This window comes from Pelobates fuscus, chromosome 12 (assembly GCF_036172605.1).
Source record: "Pelobates fuscus isolate aPelFus1 chromosome 12, aPelFus1.pri, whole genome shotgun sequence".
Taxonomy (NCBI): domain Eukaryota; kingdom Metazoa; phylum Chordata; class Amphibia; order Anura; family Pelobatidae; genus Pelobates; species Pelobates fuscus.
Genome location: NC_086328.1, coordinates 112,836,658 through 112,862,618, shown reverse-complemented (window position 1 = coordinate 112,862,618; position 25,961 = coordinate 112,836,658). Strand labels below are relative to the sequence as shown.

The 25,961-nt window shown below is 39.8% G+C and overlaps 1 protein-coding gene across 1 annotated transcript in view; it reads right to left on the bottom strand.

Moving 5' to 3' along the window:
* The window catches only part of LOC134578544 (receptor-type tyrosine-protein phosphatase eta-like), a 101,121-nt gene that overhangs the window by 38,460 nt on the left and 36,700 nt on the right, over window positions 1-25,961 (bottom strand). The window contains exons 17-21 of the mRNA XM_063437522.1: window positions 16,862-17,128; window positions 5,244-5,516; window positions 2,709-2,963; window positions 925-1,191; window positions 336-605 (exon numbers count right to left, since the gene is read on the bottom strand). Coding sequence (XP_063293592.1) covers window positions 336-605; window positions 925-1,191; window positions 2,709-2,963; window positions 5,244-5,516; window positions 16,862-17,128 — 1,332 coding nt within the window. The remainder of the gene's footprint in view (window positions 1-335; window positions 606-924; window positions 1,192-2,708; window positions 2,964-5,243; window positions 5,517-16,861; window positions 17,129-25,961) is intronic.

Sequence of the window (25,961 nt, the reverse complement as noted above, 5' to 3'; positions counted from 1 at the left end):
AGGTGTTTGTATCTATGTTTGTATGTATGTGCCAAGGTGTGTGTCTGTGTGTGTATGTGTTTTGTGTATATGACTGTGTATGTGTCGGTGTGTTTCTGTTTGTTAATGTGTATGTAAATGTATGTATGTGGCAGTACATGTACAGATATCCCAGCAAAAAAACACCAACACAAAACACCATCCTGCAAATACAAACATGACATACAAAGGCACCCCTGAACTCTTCACATTGGTGAAAAGGTAAGTGACCATTTTTAACTCTTGCAGTGCTGGCCCTGTCACCTCAATAGTGACTAGAGCAATATAATGTTAGAAATAAATATTTGTTCACTCACCTGTGCTGGTTGTATATGAGACAGATTGACTTTCAGTGACATTATCAGCCGCTCGTGTAAAAACAGTGAATGTATATGTTACTCCGGGTGTCAGATCAGTTACATTGAGTTGATTTGATGCCGTTGTTTTATTTATCACAACAGATGAGAATTTTGCTTCTTGTACTCTGTAGGTGTAATCACTTCTATACTCATCTGGTTGATTCCAAATCAGGAAAACAGATACAGTAGTCGTTCCATTATCTCTGAGCTGTTTCACTGGCATCGGTTCTAGAGTTTGAAAATAAAATGCAATCAACTTATATATTAAAAAAAATACAATAAAAATATTAAATATATATTAATAAATGGCAATATAAAATAGTAAATATCTATTCAAATTACTGACACTAAGGAAACATCTCCAACTGTACTAAAGTCTTTAGCCTTAAACACACACAGTTTATGATTAATGTATCAGTGAAGATAAACATCCTAATGATTCAAAAGTGTCCAGTAAAAGTTATGATATTTTATTTTTATCCAGAGCTGCAAGAGATAGCACAATAAAATGTTCTATTGCAGAACATACAGAAAGCTGTAAACGTACTTGTGAAGATGGTACTGATCACAGGAGAACTCTGATACTGCTGAGCACCAACTGTTACTACAGTAATTGTGTAATTAGTCCCAGACATGAGGTTCTGAAGGGTGACATTTAATGTGTTTACTGACACAGTCCAAGAGGATGAAGAATTGCTGTAAGTTATATTGAAAGTCTTTGTCACATTGGTCATATTTACTGGTTCTCCCCAGGACAAGGAAATGGTGTTTGTTCCGATATCAGTAAAATAAAATGAGCCTGGTGAGGTAGGATCTGTTCAATAGTAAAATATTAAGAAGTGATTAAAATAAAGCAATTTCAATTCATACTGATACCATTGTATTTAATTTACAAATTAAAGCTGCGCTATAGAGTCAGAAATGCAATGTGTATTCCTGACTCTATTGTTGACAAATTGTTCCAGCACCACACATGTCCGATCGCGGCTGACCCTGCCCAATCTCTGCCCCCTTGGCTGAGATTATCAAACTTTCCCATAGGAAAGCAAAGGGAGGCTATCACGCATGGGCGGCAAAACACGTTCTGCACTAACCAGCATCTCCTCATAGTGATGCATTTACTCAATACAACTCTATGGAGAAAGTGAAATGCCTCCATGCAGAACATGGAGCTGCTGAACATCAGTGACTCAGGAAGCACCTCTATAGGCCGTCTGAGCAATCGTGTCCTGTGACAGACCGCCTGGCACCCCGACTGGGTGCCTCTGTCAATCACTGCTTCCTAGTAGCCTGGAATACTATAAGCACCGCACCGGATATCATAAGCACCATAGCACCTTAGCCGCCACAGCTTGTCTGGGGTCTCACTGTCCTCCACCCACCCTGGACCCCAGCCAGGACCTATTCTACCCCAGAGAGTCTAGCAGGTATAGCTATGTAGCGCTTACAAGAGCTAGTGATTGTAGCCAGTATAGCAATCCGAAGTAGGTATAGCTGGTATAGCTGTTCCCTACAATCACAAGACAAGGCTGCGTGTTGAGGGTGAAGTGAACTGACTTTAATGGGACCACACTTTGCCTTTAATGACAGTCACCATGCAAGGGGCACTCCCCCCTGGACCTGAGAGTAAATCAGGTTAAAAAATACACAATCACATTGGCTCTGAGACCCAGAACACTCCCATACAAACTAGGTCAATCCGTCCTCTGTACCTGGGAGATAATTGAGTTAAGTACTGTATTAACTCAATTATCTCCAGACACAAAAACACACATTTTTATAAAAAAAAATACCTTTAAACATACAAACCCCCACAAAAGTACCCCCACATCCTATGATAGCCCCGATCTGGGTGAACAACATATCCAAAAATCACCCATATCGGATCAGGGGTTCAGGAATTTCCCGAAGTCATAGTTTTGGCCGACCGCACACATGGTCCAATGCCCAAAACAGTTCCATAGAATCGTGGCTAAGTGCCGCTGGGGACTGACCGGGAACCGCAAAATATTCCTGCTGAAACCAGTTCCAGGGAATTCGCGGGTAAGTCCCCCTGAAGTCTATTTGCGGTTTTGCATGCGAACGTCCGCCAGTGAGCTAGCGTTCGGTTCTATGGAAAGTGCCAAACCAGGGAATAAAATATGGGTCATTACAGTCGCTGACCTGGCCCATAGTCTTTTGGCAGGAGACTGGCAAGCAGGCCCCTCCAAAAGCCCGTGGTGAACTTCTGTGCGCCTCATGTCCCTTTAAAAATATTACAATAATGTTACAGTGCACACAGTGTCTACACATGAACAAATAGCTCTGTCCCAATGATCCCTTCATACTCACATGTTGCCTCTGTCACTGGAGCTGCTGACTGGCTGCAGTTACTACTAACTGTCTGTATAGTGATGGAGTAGCTTTTGCCTGGCAGTAGGTCTGTGAAATCCACTTGTGTAGAATTAGTTGTGATTGTTCTATTGACGTCTCCATTCAGAGTGACTGTGTATTTATCCACTTTCCCTGCTGGTATTGTCCAGTTCACACTGAGCGTATTAGTAGTATTCTTATTATTTACTGTGATATTCTGAGCCAGACCTGGAACTGAAAGAAAGCAGAATGGAAATCACACAGAACTTAAAAAAACTGAATTTAAAATAAAAACCCATGTAATCTGTGGTCTGTGAAGTTTTTTTATATTATTATGTTATATATTGTGATGTGTCATATATATAATATTAAAAAGCATACAGATGCTGCTTATATATTAAGTTTTTTTGAGAAATAAAAGATGGTATTTCGTATTTAAATAGATACAGTCAGGTCCATAAATATTGGGACATCGACACAATTCTAATCTTTTTGGCTCTATATACCAACACAATAAAATGAAAACAAACAAGATGTGCAAATTCCTTCCTATCTTCCTTCCTTCCTTCCACTCTTCCCTCCCCCTTCCTTCCTTCCTCCCCCCTTTCCTTCCTTCCTTCCTTCCTTCCTTTCTTCTTATACTTCCAGTTTGTATATACAGTCAGGTCCATAAATATTGGGACATCGACACAATTCTAATCTTTTTGGCTTTATATACCACCACAATGGATTTGAAATTAAATTAACAAGATGTGCTTTAACTGCAGACTCTCAGCTTTAATTTGAGGGTATTTACATCCAAATCAGGTGAACGATGTAGGAATTACAACAGTTTGTATATGTGCATCCCACTTTTTAAGGGATCAAAAGTAATGGGACAGATTAACAGTCATAAATCAAACTTTCACTTTTTAATACTTGGTTTCAAATCCTTTGCAGTCAATTACAGCCTGAAGTCTGGAACGCATAGACATCACCAGACGCTGGGTTTCATCCCTAGTGATGCTCTGCCAGGCCTCTACTGCAACTGTCTTCAGTTCCTGCTTGTTCTTGGGGTCATTTTCCCTTCAGTTTTGTCTTCATCAAGTGAAATGAATGCCCAATCAGATTCAGGTCAGGTGAAAGACTTGGCCATTGCATAACATTCCACTTCTTTCCTTTAAAAAACTATTTGGTTGCTTTTGCAGTATGCTTCGGGTCACTGTCCATCTGCACTGTGAAGCGCCGTCCAATGAGTTCTGAAGCATTTGGCTGAATATGAGCAGATAATATTGCCCGAAACACTTCAGAATTCATCCTGCTGCTTTTGTCAGCAGTCACATCATCAATAAATACAAGAGAACCAGTTCCTTTGGCAGCCATACATGCCCACACCATGTCACTACCACCACCATGCTTCACTGATAAGGTGGTATGCTTTGGATCATGAGCAGTTCCATTCCTTCTCCATACTCTTCTCTTCCCATCACTCTGGTACAAGTTGATCTTAGTCTCATCTGTCCATAGGATGTTGTTCCAGAACTGTGAAGGCTTTTTTAGATGTTGTTTGGCAAACTCTAATCTGGCTTTCCTGTTTTTGAGGCTCACCAATGGTTTACATCTTGTGGTGAACCCTCTGTATTCACTCTGGTGAAGTCTTCTCTTGATTGTTGACTTTGACACACATACACCTACCTACTGGAGAGTGTTCTTGATCTGGCCAACTGTTGTGAAGGGTGTTTTCTGCACCAGGGAAAGAATTCTTTGGTCATCCACCACAGTTGTTTTCCGTGGTCTTTTGGTGTTGCTGAGCTCACTGGTGCGTTCTTTCTTTTTAAGGATGTTCCAAAAAGTTGATTTGGCCACACCTAATGTTTTTGCTATCTCTCTGATGGGTTTGTTTTGTTTTTTCAGCCTAATGATGGCTTGCTTCACTGACAGTGACAGCTCTTTGGATCTCATATTGAGAGTTGACAGCAACAGATTCCAAATGCAAATAGCACACTTGAAATGAACTCTGGACATTTTATCTGCTCCTTGTAAATGGGATAATGAGGGAATAACACACAACTGGCCATGGAACAACTGAGCAGCCAATTGTCTCATTACTTTTGGTCCCTTGAAAAGTGGGAGGCACATATACAAACTGTTGTAATTCCTACACCTGATGTGGATGTAAATACCCTCAAATTAAAGCTGAAAATCTGCAGTTAAAGCACATCTTGTTAATTTAATTTCAAATCCATTGTGGTGGTATATAAAGCCAAAAAGATTAGAATTGTGTCAATGTCCCAATATTTATGGACCTGACTGTATATACAAACTGGAAGTATAAGAAGAAAGGAAGGAAGGAAGGAAGGAAGGAAAGGGGGGAGGAAGGAAGGAAGGGGGAGGGAAGAGTGGAAGGAAGGGAGGAAGATAGGAAGGAATTTGTTATATTCGTAAACCAGATTTCCAATATACTTGAAGTCCCTATTGCCTGCTATTGTGACTGTATCCACTATTCTCCCCCTAAAGAGGTCAGTCTTTTCTCACCTGTGCAGGTTGTATATGAGACAGAATAACTTTCAGTGACATTATCAGCCGCTCTTGTAAATACAGTGAATGTATATGTCTCCCCAGGTGTCAGATTAGTTACATTAACAGTTTGATTTGTCACAATAATTTCATTTATCATTGCAGACGATGCGTTTGCTGTTTGTATTCTGTATCTAAATTCAGCCTGGTACTCGTCAGGTTGATCCCAAATCAGGGAAACAGAAGATGATGTCTTGGCATTGTCTCTGAGGAGTTTCACTGTCTTCGGTTCTAGAGCAAGAAAACAATCATAATACATGGACAATTAAAAATAAACAGTCAGATAAAATAAATAATCGGGATAAATACCTATTATTTGCCCTTCGCTGTACAGATGACATGATGTGACAATTGCTGAGAGAAACATGGCTCAGCCCATGGGAGAAAGGACTAATGGAATGGGGGGATATAAGATGGGAGGAAGGAGTAATAGAATGCAGGGGTATGAGATGTGAAGAAGAAGTAATGGAATGAGGGATATGGGATGGTAGGAAGGAGTAATGGAATTGGGGGATATGAGATGGTAGGAAGGAGTAATGGAATTGGGGGATATGAGATTGAAGGAAGGAGTAATGGAATGTGGGATATGAGTTGGGAGGAAGTAGTAAGGAATGGGGGACATGAGATGGCAGAAATGGGGATATATATGAGATTGGAGGAAGGAGTAATGGAATCGTTGGATATGAGATGGTAGGAAGGAGTAATTTGATGGGGGGTTATGAGATGGGAAGAAGAAGTAATGGAATGGTTGGATATGAGATGGCAGGAAGGAGTAATGGAATGAGGGAAATGAAATGGGAGGAAGGAGTAATGGAATGAGGGATATGAGATGAGAGGAAGGAGTAATGGAAAAGGGGGGTATGAAGTGGGGGGAAGGAATAATGAAATGTGGGGATTTGAGATGAGAGAAAGGAATAAAGGAATGGGGGGTATGAGATGGGAGGATGGAGTAATGGAATGGGGTAATGAGATGTGAAAGGAGTAAAATAATGGTGGGTATGAAATAGGAGGAAGTAGTAATGGAATGGGGGATATGATATGGGATGTATGAGTAATGAAATGGGGGATATGAGATGGGTGGAAGGAGTATAGGAATGTGGGGGTATCAGATGGGAAGAAGGAGTAATGGAATGGGGATATGAGATGGAGAAGTAGTGATGGAATATGAGAATACAAGATGGGAGGGAACACTGATGGCATGGGGGATATGAGATATGTGGAAAAAGTAATGGAGTGGGGGGGATATGAGATGGAAGGAAAGAGTAATGTAATGGGGGGATATCAGATGGGAGTAAGGAGTAATGGGATGGAGTATATGAGATGGGAGGAAAAAGTAATGGAACGGGGGTATGAGAATAGAGAAAAGGTTATGAAGTTGAAGGAATGTTTGTGTGTGTTGGCTATTTGTGTATATGTATGTATGTATGTATGTGTGTCTATGTGCATTTGGGCATTTAACCTATTATTTCCAAAACAATATGACCAACATATGTATGTATGAGTGTATTTGTTTATTTGTGTATGTATATGACTTAGAAGTTGTGTTTGATTGTAATTCCAGGTATATGAGTGTGTTCGTTACTGATATTCCATGTCTGAGAGTCTAGGTGGTATACTGGCTGGAGTGCATTGACACAGCTGAGCCTAACACAGTGTAAAACATAAATACACCACAGAGTAAACCTACTTGTGTGCGCTGATATGGTCACAGGAAAACTCTGATACTGCCGAGCACCAACTGTTACTACAGTAATTGCGTAGATAGTCCCAGATGTGAGGTTTTCAAGGGTGACATTTAATGAGTTTGCTGACACAGTCCAAAATGATGAAGAATTGCTGTAAATTATATTAAACGTTTTTGATATATTGGCCATATTCACTGGTTCTCCCAGGGACAGTGATATGTAATTTGTTCCGATGCTGGTAAAGTTTAAAGAGCTTGGTGGGGTTGGATCTAATAAAAGGAAAAAAATCCATTGTCATAGGAATCTATATTTTAATAACCTGTAACTGAAAATAATCTAATAATTATATTATACCACAACTTAATCAGAACCATTTGTAGGATTTGCTCATAAAGTTATGCTCTGTCCCAATGAGCCCATCATACTCACATGTTGCCTCTGTCACTGGAGCTGATATCTGGATGCAGTTACCACTAACTGTCTGTACAGTGATGGAATATTCTCTGCCTGGTAGTAAGTCTGCGAAATTCACTTGTGTAGAATTAGTTGTGTTTGCATTATTGATGTCTCCACTCAGAACCACTGTGTAATTATCCACATTTCCTTCTGCATTGACCCAGGTCACACTGAGGGAATTAGTTGTCTTGTTATTATTCACTGTGATATTCTGAGATCCAATTAAACCAGGCACTGAAAGATAACAGAATGAAACCGAAAGTCGGTATCCATTTTATGTAAATATGTTTTAAGAAACAGTAGACAATATCAATTTTATATATATGAAGATATACATATTTGTACTTTTTTTTTTTGTAAAAGTTTGGTTTAAATTTATTTTATATCAATACATAAAAATATTTTAATTTCACCTTCCACAATTTAATTTATATATCCACGTAATTTGTATGTTTATTGTGCAGTACTCAGTTTACACTTGCAGACTAAACAGTGGACATCAATGTGTCAGGTCATTAGAAACAACCCATCTTAACCCAACACAATCTGGTCACCTTTGTCAGGGTACCTGAAGTCTCTACCTCGGAGGAGGTTAGACTTCCCGACGGCCGTTCTCTCAGCGGGGCTGATTCATCCAATCCTCACAGCTCTCATAGTCATTCCCACGCCGGCCGCAAGAGTCCCGCTTCCTTTTATGACACGACGCTCAGGAGTCGACGTCATGACGGCAATCACATCCCGAACTGTCAATCTAGTTCGGAACAACCAATCAGGGCTCGTCAAGGGTGGAGTCATCAATTAAAGAACCGGGGTATAAAAGAGGGATGTGTGTAATGGTTCATTGCCCTGTCGTGGTTCTAGCTTGTCTGGTTCCTCAGTGCTCCTATGTTTATTGTTCTATTTGGTTTTGACTCGGCTTGTACTATCGTTCCTGTTTACCTCTCGTGTCCTTTGACCTCGGCTTGTCTCTGACTATTCTCTGCTCTCTCCTTACGTTAGTCCGGCCATTCTAAGGTCCGGTATACGTACATCTCTCCTGTTCGTACTCTGCGTGTTGGATCCCTGTCCCGATCCTGACATTACGACAGGGCCATGGATCCTGCAGGTACAAACGCTCAGCTTGGTTCGCCTGACTCGAGGTTTGAAGCCATGGACCATAGAATGGACCAAATGGCTCTAGCACTGCAAGCATTACTATCCCATCCAAGTAATCAAGCAGAGGAGATGCGTACTCCATCTATCTCTCTTGCTAACACAGGCCTAGAGGTAGCCACAGGGGGAACTTCTTCCCGTGTTACTTCCCCTTTACGGTATGGCGGTGCTCCGGATACTTGTCGTGGTTTCCTAAACCAGATAGGAATTCATTTTGAATTACAACCCCGCGCCTACCCTACAAACAGGGCGAAGGTTGGATTCATAATATCGCTACTCATTGACAAAGCTCTTAGATGGGCTAACCCTCTGTGGGAGAATGATAATCCAGTAGTCTATAACTATAATGCTTTCATTACTACTTTTAGGAGGACTTTTGATCCCCCAGGGAGAAAGGCCAGTGCTGCTAGATTACTATTACGTCTTAGACAGCATAGTCCTTGGCGGCAGAGGTCAAGTGGAATGAACAAGCCTATATGGACGTATTTCTGAACAGATTGTCAGATGCGATCTTAGACGCGGTTGCCACAAGGGATCTTCCTGAAAATTTAGAGGAATTAATTTCATTTATTTCTCGTATAGATGAACGCATGAGACAGAGGCAGAACACTCGTGATAATGGTTATAGATCTTCCTTAAGACTAACTCCCGCATTTCAGAATTCTGAATCTACTATTCTAGCTCTCCCAGAACCTATGCAGATTGGTAACACTCACCTTTCAGAGAATGAAAGACAATATAGGAAAAGGGAGTAGGAGGCCACCTACGCCTTAATTGCCCTAACCGTCCGGGAAACGCTTGCACCTAAGTTTCTCCAGAGGACAGGCCTTGGGTGTTTCTATTTTGTCCTCTACTTATGATTACAGGGATCATAGGCTACTATTACAGGTTTCTTTAACTTGGGAAAAGGGAGTACTTAAAGCTATGGCATTAATAGATTCCGGAGCAGCTGAAAGCTTTATTGATCAAACCTTTGTCAAGAAACATTCTATCCCATCTCAGTTAAAGGAGACTCCCTTGGCCGTTGAGGCCATAGATGGTAGACCGTTATTAGATCCAGTTATTTCTCGTGAAACTTTACCAGTTAAACTAACCATTGGTATTTTACACGAGGAGGAGATTTCTCTCATGCTTATCTCATCCCCTTCACTTCCTATAGTTTTGGGGTATCCCTGGCTTAAAAAGCATAACCCTACTATTGATTGGGAACAAGGTGAAATAGTCTCTTGGGGTCAAGGTTGCCAGAAAGGTTGTGTACAGAAAGTCTCACCGTTGTGCCTAGTGGACACACCTAGTAACGCTAACAAGCCCACAGATTTACAGATACCTTCCCAATACCAGGATTTAAAGGCAGTCTTTGATAAGAGGAAGGCTGATACTTTACCCCCACACAGGCCCTTTGATTGTAAGATTAATCTCCTACCTGGTACTATGCCCCCGAGGGGCAATGTATATCCTCTATCCACTAAGGAGAACTTAGTCTTAGAGGAGTACATTCAGGAGAATCTAGACAAAGGCTTTAATAGGAGATCCTCTTCTCCAGCCGGAGCCGGTTTCTTTTTTGTAGATAAAAAAGACGGCACACTACGGCCTTGCATTGATTATCGGGGCTTGAACAAAATAACAATCAGAAATGCTTATCCAATCCCCCTAATTACTGAGCTATTTGATCGCCTGAAAGGTTCTAAGATTTTTACCAAGTTAGATCTGAGGGGAGCTTATAACTTGGTGAGAATTCAGCAGGGTGATGAATGGGAAACGGCTTTCAATACCCGGTATGGCCACTATGAGTACACGGTAATGCCCTTCGGGCTTTGCAATGCCCCTGCTGTATTCCAGGACTTGATTAATGAGGTTCTTAGGGAATTTCAACATGAATGTGTTATAGTTTATTTGGATGATATACTAATACATTCTAAAGAGTCTGAGATTCATCACAAACAAGTCAGAAGGGTATTGCATAAACTTCTACAGCATGGGTTGTACTGCAAATTGGAGAAGTGTAGCTTTGACCAATCTCAGGTAAATTTTCTTGGTTACGTTATTTCTGGAGAGGGGTTTAAGATGGACCCTGTTAAACTCCAATCTATCTTGGATTGGCCATTGCCCAAGGGACTCAAGGCCATTCAGAGGTTTATCGGTTTCTTGAATTACTATAGGCGCTTCATTAAGGGGTACTCGTCTATTATCGCTCCTATTACCAACATGACTAAACAGGGTGCTGATACTAAGACATGGTCTCCAGAAGCGCTTGTTGCTTTCAGTACTCTCAAGGAACAGTTTGCCTCAGCACCGATATTAGTTCATCCAGACACTTCCTTGCCTTTCTTACTCGAGGTAGACGCCTCAGAGACAGGTGTAGGCGCTATTCTGTCCCAAAGGTTAAGTTTGAATAAACCACTGCATCCATGTGGTTTTTTTTCCAGGAAATTGTCTGGGCCTGAGAGCAGGTATGATATTGGTGACAGGGAACTGTTAGCGGTAATTTTGGCTTTGAAGGAGTGGAGACATTTGTTGGAAGGGACTTTACACCCGGTTACTATTTTGACGGATCACAAGAATTTGTCATATATAGGGGAAGCCAAGCGATTATCTGCCAGGCAGGCTCGTTGGTCTTTGTTCCTTACTCATTTCAACTATGTTCTCACTTATAGACCTGGTTCTAAGAATTCTAAGGCGGATGCATTGTCCCGCCAACACGAACCTTCTACTATGCCTGATATGGTTTTTCTTCTATAGTTCCCAAGCGTAATATTGTTGCCAGCACTAGCATTAAGATTCACTCTCCGTTGCTGGATGAGATCAAGAAGTTACAACATCTGGCACCCGGACCTATTCCGGGGGACCGTTACTTCGTTCCTCCTAAACTCCAACTGGAACTTATGCAGTGTTTTCATAACAGTAAATTTGCCGGACATCCTGGCATACGCAAGTCATGTTCTTTGATTTCTAAAGATTTCTGGTGGCCTTCATTACGTAAGGATCTTAAGGAATTCGTCGGGGCATGTGACTAAACAACCTCATACGCTTCCATGTGGGCTTTTGCACCCCCTAGAAATTCCTGTGAAACCATGGTCTTGTCTGGCTATGGACTTCATCGTTGATTTACCGGTTTCTAAAAAACATACGGTTATCCTCACAGTAATTGACAGGTTTACCAAAATGGCTCATTTTGTACCTCTGCTCAAATTGCCCTCTTCTCCCGAATTGGCTGAAATTTTCGCGATTGAGATTTTTCGTTTACATGGGATTCCTTCTGAAATCGTTTCTGATAGAGGTTCCCAATTTGTTTCCCGGTTTTGGAGATCCTTCTGTTCCCAGCTTGGTATCAAATTAAATTTTTCCTCTGCCTATCATCCCCAGTCCAATGGGGCTGCCGAACGCACCAACCAAAAGGTTGAACAGTTCTTGCGCTGTTTTGTTTCTGAACACCAGGACGATTGGGTCGGTCTGATTCCTTGGGCGGAGTTTGCGCACAACAGTGTTTGCGATTCTATTCGTTCTAGCCCCTTTTTCATGAATTATGGCTTTCATCCTTCCGTTCTTCCGTCGGCCTCCCCCTCCCAGGGGATACCGTCGGTTGATATTCATGTTTTGCAATCTGAGGAAGTTGTGGGATCAGACTCGACAAATCCTTATTCATAATTCCATGGTGTCCAAACGACACGCTGACAAACGCAGAAGGGTGGCTCCTGTATTCTCTCCGGGTGATAGGGTATGGTTGAGTACCAGAAACATCCGCTTGAAAGTTCCTTCCATGAAATTTGCTCCTCGTTACATAGGCCCTTACAGGGTTCTGTCTCGTATAAATCCTGTTGCATATCGTCTGGCTCTTCCGCCTGCTTTACGCATCCCGAACTCTCATGTTTCTTTATTGAAGCCTTTGGTATGTAACAGGTTTTCCTCCACTGTGCCTTCCCCTCGTTCTGTCCAGGTTGAGGGTCAGGAGGAGTATGAGATCAATTCCATCCTCGATTCTCGGATTTCTCGGGGGAAGGTGCAATATCTTGTTGACTGGAAAGGATATGGTCCTGAGGAGAGGTCTTGGGTGGTCCAGGAGGATGTGCATGCTCCTCGCCTTCTCAGGGCTTTTCATGCTCGCTTTCCGTCTCGCCCCGGTTCCTTCCGCCCGGTGGGCGTTTCTGAGGGGGGGTACTGTCAGGGTACCTGAAGTCTCTACCTCGGAGGAGGTTAGACTTCCCGACGGCCGTTCTCTCAGCGGGGCTGATTCATCCAATCCTCACAGCTCTCATAGTCATTCCCACGCCGGCCGCGAGAGTCCCGCTTCCTTTTATGACACGACGCTCAGGAGTCGACGTCATGACGGCAATCACATCCCGACCTGTCAATCTAGTTCGGAACAACCAATCAGGGCTCTGCAAGGGCGGAGTCATCAATTAAAGAACCGGGGTATAAAAGAGGGATGTGTGTAATGGTTCATTGCCCTGTCGTGGTTCTAGCTTGTCTGGTTCCTCAGTGCTCTTATGTTTATTGTTCTATTTGGTTTTGACTCGGCTTGTACTATCGTTCCTGTTTACCTCTCGTGTCCTTTGACCTCGGCTTGTCTCTCGCTTACCTGTTCTCTCGTTCCCTCGACCCCGGCTTGTCTCTGACTATTCTCTGCTCTCTCCTTACGTTAGTCCGGCCATTCTAAGGTCCGGTATACGTACATCTCTCCTGTTCGTACTCTGCATGTTGGATCCCTGTCCCGATCCTGACAACCTTTGTGAAAGCACTCTACCAGGTACTTTTCCCCAAGTAATCCAATGGGTTTGGATACCCATTGAACTTTACCTCTTAGCTACCTACTGCTGGACATGCAAACTTAACTGCCAACCACCCCTACCTAGACAGGCCTGCCACCTTATTAACCAACATATACCTCAAACTATTTCTTAAAGCACCAAAATATTCTGCAAACAAGTAGAAGCAACAAGACAAGTTGGATGTAGTAGAACGTGTTGTGGGCCCTGCCCAAATAAGCTTTTTTTTTTTTTTACAGTGCATTTGGAGGAGAGGATTGAACGTTTCATTGATATACCTTCTAAAAGAAGTGAGGTTTTAGTGATTTTCTGAAGGAATGCAGGCTGAGTCACAGTTTACAAAGATGAGGTTCTAGAGAAAGAAATCTTGATATGTGAGGGACGCAATTGCAAACTGAGGTCAGACACAGTTCTTTGGCATAGCGTAGGTGCCTTGGGGGACATACTTGTGTATTAGTGAATTCAAGTACTCAAGGAACAGAATTATGAAGAAGGAATTCAAATATTTAAACTACATGTAATGTGAAGCCAGTGTAAGGACAGTTTAGGTGTAAGCGGAGAGGAAGATGAGTCTGGAAGCAACATTCACTAAGGACTTTAACGGGGTGAGCTGGCAGTGTGTAAGACCATTGAGAAGTGGATTGTAGTAGTCAAGATGGGAGATCAATGTGTCTTGATCGAGATCCTTAACTGCATCTGATGTTATTAGGGGAGAAAGCAAACAATGTTTGTAAGATGGAAGTGACATTTGTTATTGCCTGGAAGTAAGGGGTGAAGTAGAGGTTTGAATCAAAGAGAACTTCAATGCAGAGAACATGTGGAGTAGAGTAATACCATTGACTTGGAGGGAGACAGACAAGGGGGAGTAAGTAGCAGTGCTTCATGGGTTAAAATGAGAAGTTATGTTTACAAGAAATTGAAGAATATTGGCTGACATCCAGTTAGAAATAGCAAAATGGGCAGTTGGAGACATGATTTAAGAGGGATCCAGAGAGATCAGGAAAAGAGAGGTTACTGTGTGTGTTATCAGCCCAGAGTAAATATTGTAATCTAAAAGAACTGGTTATTTTTCAAGGGTCACAGTACAGATTGAAGGCAATAGGGAACCTAGAACAGAACCTTGGGGAACATTAACAAAAATAAGTCACGGAGGGTAGAAAACATTACAAAAGGAGACAGTGAAAGAGTCCTGGAAGTTGTAAGAGAAGAACCAGTCATGAGTAGACTATTGTATACTCAAGGTTTTGAAGGGTGAGAAAAAGTTGTTGATGGTCTTCAGTGTCAAATGCAGGTCAAGGACACATGGAATTTAGTAGTGACTGTTGGATTTATTAGTGCGATTTATTAGCGCACTTAAAAAACAAGGTAACATAAATAGAAACAGTCTACAGTTCAAGCACAATTCATTAATATCCTGGCATAAAGTATTTAAAGCAGCAGCAATGGCCTTCACGTAATATTTTTTGATTACGTTTTTCGAATGATTTTATATTTTTCATATGTGTTAAGATTTTAATAATGTTTTTTTTTTAAATATTTCAATATACTGAAAAAAAATATTTTAACATTTTATGCAAAAATACTAAATTAATTGAAAAGCATATCCAAAAATACTATATCAAGGCCAATAATATCAGATAAGCGAGATCAGCCCTATGTTCCTCGTTGGGAAACTAACAATTTGCATTTGTAACCTTTACAAACAGAAAGTTTATACATGTATAATAAATAAGTCAATTTGAAAATGCTTAGCAGCAGCTGGGGGACCTAGTGACAGGGTTGCAACTGATTGCTAGATTCTTCACATAGATAATAGCTGGAACTGTCAATGACTGGCCTTTTAGCTGCGGTGGACAGTAACTCCCTGTCGCCACTTGCTCAAAGTATCAACAGCTACTTTAGCAAGTAGGACCTGGCCATGAAAACTAGGGATGGGTATATGCAAGTGTAGGATTTCTGGTGTAAATGTATCCAATTGCAGCACGTATGTTGCTCAGTCTGCCCCATTATTATTTATATGTTTTGCTACGGGAGTTTTTTTAACTTATTTTGAGAGTTTCCTTCGCCAATGTAACTGAATAGATACAAAAACTAGTACATGTCATGTTAATGTTTTATTTGCACAACATTTTTTAAAGCCAGCAGTTAATAAATCGAGGGGCACATTTGTAAACCTGGACTTTCATGCATGAGGTGGCACATTTATATTAATAAATAAGATGCCCCTTTATGCTGTTTCCTTTACTCACACTGTCAAATTGAGTGAATGAAAAGATGGACACTCTAAACACTAAACTTTTGCATGGCTGAGAAAATCAATCTGGCCAAATTGATTTGTCTGGAAAAAAATTCTGTTTAATCGATTTTAAATTCGCCCATGTAATATTTTGTCTGGATACATTTCGTGCATGCAATCAATTTGAAAGATTCTTGTGATTAAAGTTTTGCATTAAAAATTTTAAAATGCCACATGGCAAATCCCCCGGGCTGCCTTATTCTACAAAATATAAATGTTTGGTGACACAGTCTCTGTTTTGAAACATTAAAGCACTGTTTGCCATAAGTGGCATATACAGTCAAAAATAGAAGCAAATTCTAGACATATGAGATACTCTTGAAACCATGACAAAAAATAAATAAATACATATAGTTCTTAAATTACGCTAGTTTTACATCAATTCTAAAATGCAAAACAGTGGCAAAATTATTTTTTGCTGTTTTCATTATTTTATATATTGTATTAATACTAAATAATGATTTGTATATTTGTATGGTGCATCATTAGAAAGCCCTATCTGATAACAAGCAACAATAAGTGCATAAATAAATACATATATTTAATTAAGTAATTCCCTTTTTTAAACTTTAAAAGGATTAAAGGAACAGCATGACAAATATCACAAGTCACATAAAGACAGGCATAGTAAAAAAACATGTTTTTAAAAATGGGGACACGTCTACATAATGGGGCGATGATGTGTGTCTTGTATATGTCCCACCTTCAGATAGTTAGAGTGATGAATTGAGCCTATAGCTCCATATTGTATAGTATTATTTTACACTCACCTGTGCAGGTTGTATATGAGACAGATTGACTTTCCGTGACATTATCAGCCGCTCGTGTAAATACAGTGAATGTATATGTTACTCCGGGTGTCAGATCAGTTACATTGAGTTGATTTGATGCCGTTGTTTTATTTATCACTACAGATGAAGTGTTTGCTATTTGTACTCTGTAGGTGTAATCACTTCTATACTCGTCAGGTTGATTCCAATTCAGGAAAACATAATTAAAATTCACATTAGATGCTCGGAGCTCTTTCACTTTCATTGGTTCTACAGAAAGAGAAAATACAATTGATTTATTTATATACATTTTAATTATATGTCAAAAAAATAATGTTTTGTGCAAATTGTTAAGGGATCAAGAAACAGCACAATGAGTAGAACCAGCTCAGAACACAGAATGTAACATAATAAAATGTTCTATTGCAGAACATACAGAAAGCTGTAAACCTACTTGTGTAGATAGAACTGGTCACAGGAGAACTCTGGTACTGCCGAGCACCAACTGTTACTACAGTAATTGTGTAATTAGTCCCAGAAGTAAGGTTCTGAAGGGTGACATTTAATGTGTTTACTGTCACAGTCCAAGAGGATGAAGAATTGCTGTAAGTTATCTTGAAAGACTTTGTCACATTGGCCATATTTGCTGGTTCTCCCCAGGACAACGAAATGGTGTTTGTTCCGATATCAGTAAAATAAAATGAGCCTGGTGAGGTAGGATCTGTTCAATAGTAAAATATTAAGAATTGATTAAAATATAGCAATTTCAATTTATACTGATAACATTGTATTTAATTTACAAATTAAAGCCGCACTATAGAGCCAAAAATACAAATGCGTATTCCTGACTCTATTGTTGACAAATTGTTCCAACACCACACATGTCCGATCGCGACTGATCCCTTGGCTGAGATCATCAAACTTTCCCATAGGAAAGCAAAGAGAGGCTATCACTCATGGACGGCAAAACACGTTCTGCACTAACCAGCATCTCCTCATAGTGATGCATTTACTCAATACATCTCTATTGAGAAAGTTAAGTGCCTGCATGCAGAACATGGAGCTGCTGAACATCAGTGACTCAGGGTGCACCTCTAGTGGCCGTCTGAGCAACAGCCACTGGTGGTGTTCCTAGGTATTAATGTAAACACTACCTTTTACCAGAAATGGCAGTGTTTACATAGAAATGCATGCAGGGGCAGGTTATATACACCAGAACAACTACATTAATCTATAGTTGTTCTCGTGACTATAGCGTCCCTTTAACCATATTACAATAATGTCACAGTGCACACAATGTCCCAATGATCCTATCATACTCACATGTTGCCTCTATCACTGGAGCTGCTGACTGGCTACAGTTACTACTAATTGTCTGTATAGTGATGGAGTAGTTTCTGCCTGGCAGTAAGTCTGTGAAATCCACATGTGTAGAATTAGTTGTGGTTGTTCTGTTGACGTCTCCATTCAGAGTGACTGTGTAATTATCCACTTTCCCTGATGGTATTGTCCAGTTCACACTGATTGAATTAGTAGTATTTTTATTATTTACTGTGATATTCTGAGCCAGGCTCGGAACTGAAAGAAAGCAGAATGGAAATCAAACAGAACTTAAAAAACAGAACTTAAAATAAAAATACATGTAATCTGTGATCGGTGAAGTTTTTTGATATTATTATTTTATATATTGAGATATGTCATACATATTATATTAAAAAGCATGCAGATGCTGCTTATATATAATTTTTTGGAGAAATAAAAGATGATATTTTGTATTTAAATAGATATATGCAAACTGGAAGTATGAGAAGGAAGGAAGGGAGAAAGGAAGGCAAGGAGGAAGAAAGGAAGGGGGAAGTGAAGGGTGGAAGGAAGGGAGGAAGATAGGAAGGAATTTGTTATATTCTTAAAGCATATTTTCAATATACTTGAAGTCCCTATTGCCTGCTATAATGACCATATCCACTATTCTCCCCCTAGAGAGGTAATTCTGTACTCACCTGTGCAGGTTGTATATGAGACAGCTTGACTTTCAGTGACATTATCAGCTGCTCTTGTAAATACAGTGAATGTATATGTCTCCCCAGGTGTCAGATTAGTTACATTAACAGTTTGATTTGTAACAATAATTTCATTTATCACTGCAGATGATGCACTTGTTGTTTGTATTCTGTATCTATATTCAGCCTGGTACTCGTCAGGTTGATCCCAAATCAGGGAAACAGAAGATGATGTCTTGTCATTGTCTCTGAGGAGTTTCACTGTCTTCGGTTCTAGAGCAAGAAAATATTGGCTAAAATCATAATATATGGACATTTAAAAATAAACAGTCAAATAAAATAAATAATCAGAATAAATACCTATCATTTGCCCTTCGCTGCACAGATTACATGATGTTACAATTGCTGAGAGAAACATGGCTCAGCCCATGGGAGAAAGGAGTAATGTAATGGGGGTATGTGAGATGGAAGGAAGTAGTAATAGAATGAAGGGGTATGAGATGGGAGAAAGAAGTAATGGAATGGGGATATGGGATGGGAGGAAGGAGTAATTGAATGGGGAATATGAGATGGGGAAGAAGTAATGTAATAATGGATATGAGATGGGAGGAAGTAGTAATGGAATGGGGGGAATGAGATAGGGGAAGGAGTAATGGAATGGGGGATATGAGATGGTAGGAAGAAGTAATTGAATTGGGGGATATGAGATGGGAGGAAGGAGTAATGGAATGGGGAATATGAGATGGAGAAGAAGTAATGTAATAATGGATATGAGATGGGAGGAAGTAGTAGTGGAATGGGGGAATGAGATGGGGGAAGGAGTAATGGAATGGGGGATATGAGATGGGGGAAGGAGTAATAGAATGGGGGATATGAGATGGGAAGAAGTAGTAATTGAATGTGGTATATAAATGAGATGGGAGGAAGTAGTAAGGGGATATGAGATGGGAGAAAGGAATGATGGAATTGGGGGATATGAGATGGGAGGATGGAGTAATGGAATGGAGGTAATGAGATGGGGAGGGAGTAATGGAATGGGGGTGAGGTGTGAGGAATGAGTAATTTAATGAGGGTATGAAATAGGAGTAATGAGTAATGGAATGGGGTGATATGAGATGGGAGGAAGGAGTAATGGAATGGGGGGATATGAGATAGGAGGAAAAATAAATGGAGAGGCCGGATATGAGATGGAAGGAAGGAGAAATGGGATGGGAGGTATGAGATGGAAGGAAAGAGTTATGTAATGGGGGGATAAGCGCTATGGCACCTAAAATCAAAAGCATCGTATGATAGCATGCAGACACGATATTCTTTGCATATTGGTGTAATATTAAAACTAGTAAAAAAGATTGTGAAAAGTGATATATTTAACAGAACTATGTTCTCAAATAACTTTGAACATAAGGTGGTTTGTCTTACAAAGGCCTCGACTTAAAGGGTTACTCCAACCACCATGACCACTTCAGTGATTAGAAGTGGTCATTGTGGTAAGAGTCTGAATGTTCAGTGTTTCTGTGTTTTTTTTTTCCATTTTAAAAGTTTATGCAAAAATAAAAAAACATTTGAAAAGCTTCTCCAACAATATGAAACTGAGGTCTATGGCCTAGACTTATTTTGTTTGAATCTGCATCAGAAATTATTCCAATCTAGTAGAATAAATACTTTAAAAATTTTTTTTTTTTTAAACTGCCATATACATTATTGGTGATTTCTGTAAATAAATACAAAGTCCGTCCCCCCCCCCCCCCCAACAGATTGGAATGATTTCTAAATAATTGAGGTCTATATCTGATAGAAAATAATGGAAGTCTTACCCAAAACACCTGGAGGGCTCTAATTATGGTCTCAATTTAAGGCTTTCATTATAAAATAATAAAATAAATATCGACTGTTTTCAGACTTTTTTTTTTTTTCAAATTTCAGATTGATTTAAAGCCATTTGAAATTCAAGAAGACAAACCCAATCAATGGGTCGGTTTCTTGAAATAAAACAGGTGATACATTTGTTTCGTGAGCATCAGCCGCTTTTAATGACTAACGTTGTTAATCATTAAAATGTCAATTAAAACAAAGCTTATATTTGTATAAACATGGTCTTAAACATCCTTTATATCCAAAACGCCCCACCACGCTAAATAGTAACAGCCAGTGGTTTCTTGCTGTCATAAAAGACAAATTACTTGAAATATATTTCTGCCCATTTGCTAGTTACATTCAAGGCTAAGGTCTCTCGTGCCTCCATTTGTGAGCATAGGGTGGAAGCTTCAAATTAAAGAACGGGTGTGGACCAGTCACTGTTTATCTCCCATTCCTCCACCCGAGCTAGCAGTGTGTGGATTTGGAATCCTTTTTCCCCCCTTGTTCCCCACCGTGGGGACTCTAAATAGATACTAAACAGTGATGGCTCACAATTTGAGAGAAGTGGCACCTGTCTGTAAGAGCTATTTGGTTAGCTTACAAGCCAACCATTCAGAGTGCTCTGACTGAGATAGCATAGCGTGGGAAAGCCCTTATAAAAACAATATATAATCATGAGTGTAATTCATAAAGGTATTCAATATATTCATATTATAAGCATGATTGATCCTTAATAAATAATTTACTTAATTTCTTCTTTCATTATAAAGCTGTTTTTTTAGTTCCACATAGTGCTATACTACAGGTATACCTGAGTTTTGAGATGTGTTCTGAGAGGAATTCACAGATGTTTTAATCTCGTTTGAGAAAGGAGAAAACTTTGCTACGGAGCGATCCTCCAGAATGGTTCCTGTGGCATTATCAAACTCAATGTCGGTGAATCCAGCAACACTAATCCTAAAAAAATATTTGGAACTTTATTAAAGTCTAGAAAACACATTCTTTCTCCAAACTTGAAGAATAAATTAATTTGGAGTCAAAGGCATGCTGTTAGAGTTAATAGTAGCTTGTGACAATTGTATATATTAACATACCGTAAATACTCGAGTATAAGCCGAGTTTTTCAGCCCATTTTTTGGGCTGAAAAACCCCAACTCGGCTTATACTCGAGTCAAGGTCTGTATTATGGCAATTTACATTGCCATAATACAGACTGGGGGAGAGGGGGGCTGGCAGAGCTGTAACTTACCTGTTCTGCAGCTCCTGTCAGCTCTCTCCTCCTCCGCGCCGTCCGTGCAGCACCTCGGTCAGCTCCCAGTGTAAATCTCGCGAGAGCCGCAGCTCTCGCGAGACTTACAGTGTGAGCTGATAGAAGGAGCTGCACGGACGGCGCAGAGGAGGAGAGAGCTGACAGGAGCTGCAGAACAGGTAAGTTACAGCTCTGCCAGCCCCCCTCTCCCCCCCACTGAACTGCCACTGGACCACCAGGGAAGGAGAGCCCCCCTCCCTGCCATTTATCAAGCAGGGAGGGGGGACAAAAAATAAATAAAAATATAAATAAAATAAGAAATAATAATAAAAAATAATAATAATAATAATAATAATAATAAAAAATAATAATAAAAAAAAATAATAATAAAAAAGGGGGTATAAGGACCACTGTGGGAGGGGGGGTATAAGGACCACTATGGGAGGGAGGGGGTGGGATAAGGACCACTATGGGAGGGGGGGGGGGTATAAGGACCGCTATGGGAGGGAGGGGGGGATAAGGACCACTATGGGAGGGAGGGGGGGATAAGGACCACTATGGGAGGGAGGGGGGGATAAGGACCACTATGGAAGGGAAGGGGGGATAAGGACCACTATCTGAGGGAGGGGGTGGGATAAGGACCACTATGGGAGGGAGGGGGGGAGAAAAGGAACACTATGGGAGGGAGGGGGGATAAGGACCACTATGGGAGGGAGGGAGGGGGGGGATAAGGACCACTATGGGAGGGAGGGGGATAAGGACCACTATGGGAGGGAGGGGGGATTAGGACCACTAGGGGAGGGGAGGGGGAAGTAAGGACCACTAGGGGAGGGGAGGGGGAAGTAAGGACCACTAGGGGAGGGGAGGGTAAGGACCACTAGGGGAGGGGTGAGTCAGGACCACTGGGGGAGGGGGGTGAAGGAACACGGGGGTGGGGAGGTAAGGACCACTGAGGGAGGAGGAGGGGAGGTCAGGACATATGGGGGGGGGGCAAATATCCTTGCACCGGCCCTGCACACACTGCATTCATACACTGCATTCATACACACACTGCATTCATACACACACTGCACTCATACACACACACACTGCACTCATACACACACTGCACTCATACACACGCTGCACTCATACACACGCTGCACTCATACACACGCTGCACTCATACACACACACGCTGCACTCATACACACACTGCACTCATACACACACGCTGCACTCATACACACACACGCTGCACTCATACGCACACACTGCATTCATTATACACACACTGTAAATAAATATTCAATTAATATATTTTTTTTAGGATCTAATTTTATTTAGAAATTTACCAGTAGCTGCTGCATTTCCCACCCTAGTCTTATACTCGAGTCAATACGTTTTCCCAGTTTTTTGGGGTAAAATTAGGGGCCTCGGCTTATATTCGGGTCGGCTTATACTCGAGTATATACGGTAACTATTTTATCTTTTAAAACTATTAATACTTAAAAATAAGTTAAAAGCTCTCATTTGAATGAGTTTAGGCAGACCTCCCATTGAAACTGTACAATTCACATTATAGTTTCTTTGCAAACAATATATATAAGATGTATTTCATTTGGAATGTTTATGTTCTATTAACACATACATTGTGCAAAGATCAGTTGTGTATAACATTGTAGCACTGCCATACTATATTGAAATTCTGTCAATAAGAATATATAAAAAACCAATAGCAAAATTGGTATTAGTAAAAATAGAATGTGGTAGTTCCCCCGCTATTGCTGCAAAAGGTACTAGTGTGGTGTTTTCTTTTAAAAGTATTTTGAAACTTGCAACTGTTTATTTTAGTATTATATTGTTGTATACACTGCACACTACAAGTAGTTTTTCTGTCTGGTGGTTTAATGTTTTTTTCTTCTTCTATATTTCCACTGCCTTTAAGATGGTTAAGATTTTGGGTGGGTTTACTCTGCTCACTGAATACCAATACCTCAATTGAAGTCAATAGGTAACTTGCTATCCCATAAACTGAATAAATCTTTAATTTGCTCGGGGAATCCATAGAAACATAGAATGTGACGGCAGGTAAAAAACATTCAGCCCATCTAGTGTGCCCTGTTTTCCAAATACTTTTATTAGTCCCTGGCCTTATCTTATAGCTAGGGTAGCCTTATGCATATCTAACGCAAGCTAAAAGGGCATGCAGACGTTTAAGCAGCCCCTATCTGCAACAATAAATACATTTTCTGTATACATCCTATTTAGCTATATTCCAAATACTCACCTGTTTATTTACGTACCAAATCCACCGCTTTAATTAATTTCACAATTTATAATATTAAAAAATAAAGAATGTACAATACAATCATCTACAAGTTTCAATACCAGTAGGATGTAGATGGTTCCAAGGGTCCATTGTAATAGCCATATTGTTTATCTCCAGCACCAATTTTAACAGTTACAGAATTTGCCGTAAGAGATCTCAAAGTCCGGCTCGCCATTTCTTTGATGTTTGAGACATATGTATTTGTTTTATTATTCTTGAAATCATCGTATGTCTTGTTCAGAATTCCACGACTTGGAACCTGGCCTGCAACTAAAGATTTAGCAGAATATTTGGAGAATTATTCAAAAGAAATCCTTAAACAGTCTTAGATTTTGAGACTTTTGCTTACAAACTATGTCTACTACATGAATGTCCAACTTCGAGACTGAGCACTAGCAGGTGACACAGAAAAACAGCATTAACAAATTGTATTTGGGACATGAATGAAAAATACTATTTTACTTATCTATTTTTTGTGATCAAACATATATTATTGATACCACATGAACATGATTTTGACTTTAGAAAAATTAGGAATAAACATAATGCCACTTGTAAACTTGTGATGTCATACACGTTTTCACTTGTGTGTGTATATATATTTACATATATAGTCAGGTATTTTATATCAGACATTTTGTGTTAAGATAGAAATTAAAAATGTATACTGTAAAGTCACCACTTAGTAGATGTGACTCCATTTTGTAACAAAATGCAAAGCTTAGACACATTTTTATTTCTCGCTAACTCTATTCAAACACTGACCAAAGTAGTGCTGCTAACCTAAACACTGACCAGAGATAGGGTTTCTTCTTTCAGTGTAACTAAGAAAACCAGACACAGGATTACTACAAAAAGATGATTCTTAAGTCATTTTTACTTTTTAAATTTAAAATGCGTCAAAATCAAATGCATCAATTTATAGCCCAATAAAGAGATGGTCAGTCTAAGAAAATTCTTTGACGACTGACATATATTTCATAAAGGGTACCCATAAAAGATAAGATTTGTGACATCAAATGCATCACAAAATCCAATTAACCCTTTATACAAAGTGGTAGTTGGAATTTGTAATAGGAATTTCTTGTGGTGTTTCAACACCATCTATTAATCAAAGTCTATATGACAATCAATAGAAGAAGGTACACCCACCTGATTCCATTGGTTACTTTTAAACAGTGTTTGTGACTAAGTGGCTACTAAAAAAAGACTAAACATACCCCACGTTCAATACCTTGGGTTGTCTACTTTTTCAAATGGTATGCCATTATGGGGGTAATTCTCATTCCTGGGCTACCACACTGTCTCAAAGGTAACATTACTAATCTGGCAAATTTCATTTTGAAAATGGAACGTTTTATATTTGACCCTGTAACTTTCCAAAACACCATAAAACCTGTTAATAGGGGGTACTGTTGTACTCGTGAGACATCGCTGATTACAAATATGTGCTTTTTGTTGCAGTAAAACCTAACAGTATTATGACATGTACAGCTAAAATGTGAGGCGGAACTACAAATTTAAAAAAAATAATTAAATTTCTCACATTTTTTTTATTTTATTCATAATAAATTATGTTTCATATATAAATATTTGATATAAAATGAAAGCCCTGTTTCTCCTGAACCAAATGATATATAATAAGTGTAGGTGCATATAATATGAAAGAGGGGAACTACGGGTGAACAGACATATAGCGCAAATTCCAGTTTTTGTTTACGTTTTGTTTTGATCAGAACGTGTACTATTGACTCCGTCCTGAAGGGGTTAATATCACCAAATTAATTGGTTCCGTACTTCTTTCAGATCATATGTGAATTAATTATCCGAATTGCCCATTAACCCATACAGGGAATCTAGGTATGAACTAAACAAATTTCAGAACTGATTCATTTGTTTTAAGATATTTTATTTGGATGAATGTCTTAAAACAAATTTATGCTCATGTCTACTTTTTAACTTGTGAATGTGATTACACAGCCCAGAAAATGAGCCAATCTTTACAAACTTGGGTAAAGTTTAATTTGAGCTTATTTCAAATAATGGTTCACTTAACCATCACCATTACCATTTACTTAACCATTACCATAATTGTATAACATGTTCAAAATTGTATAGTACAGGATAAGGCAACTGT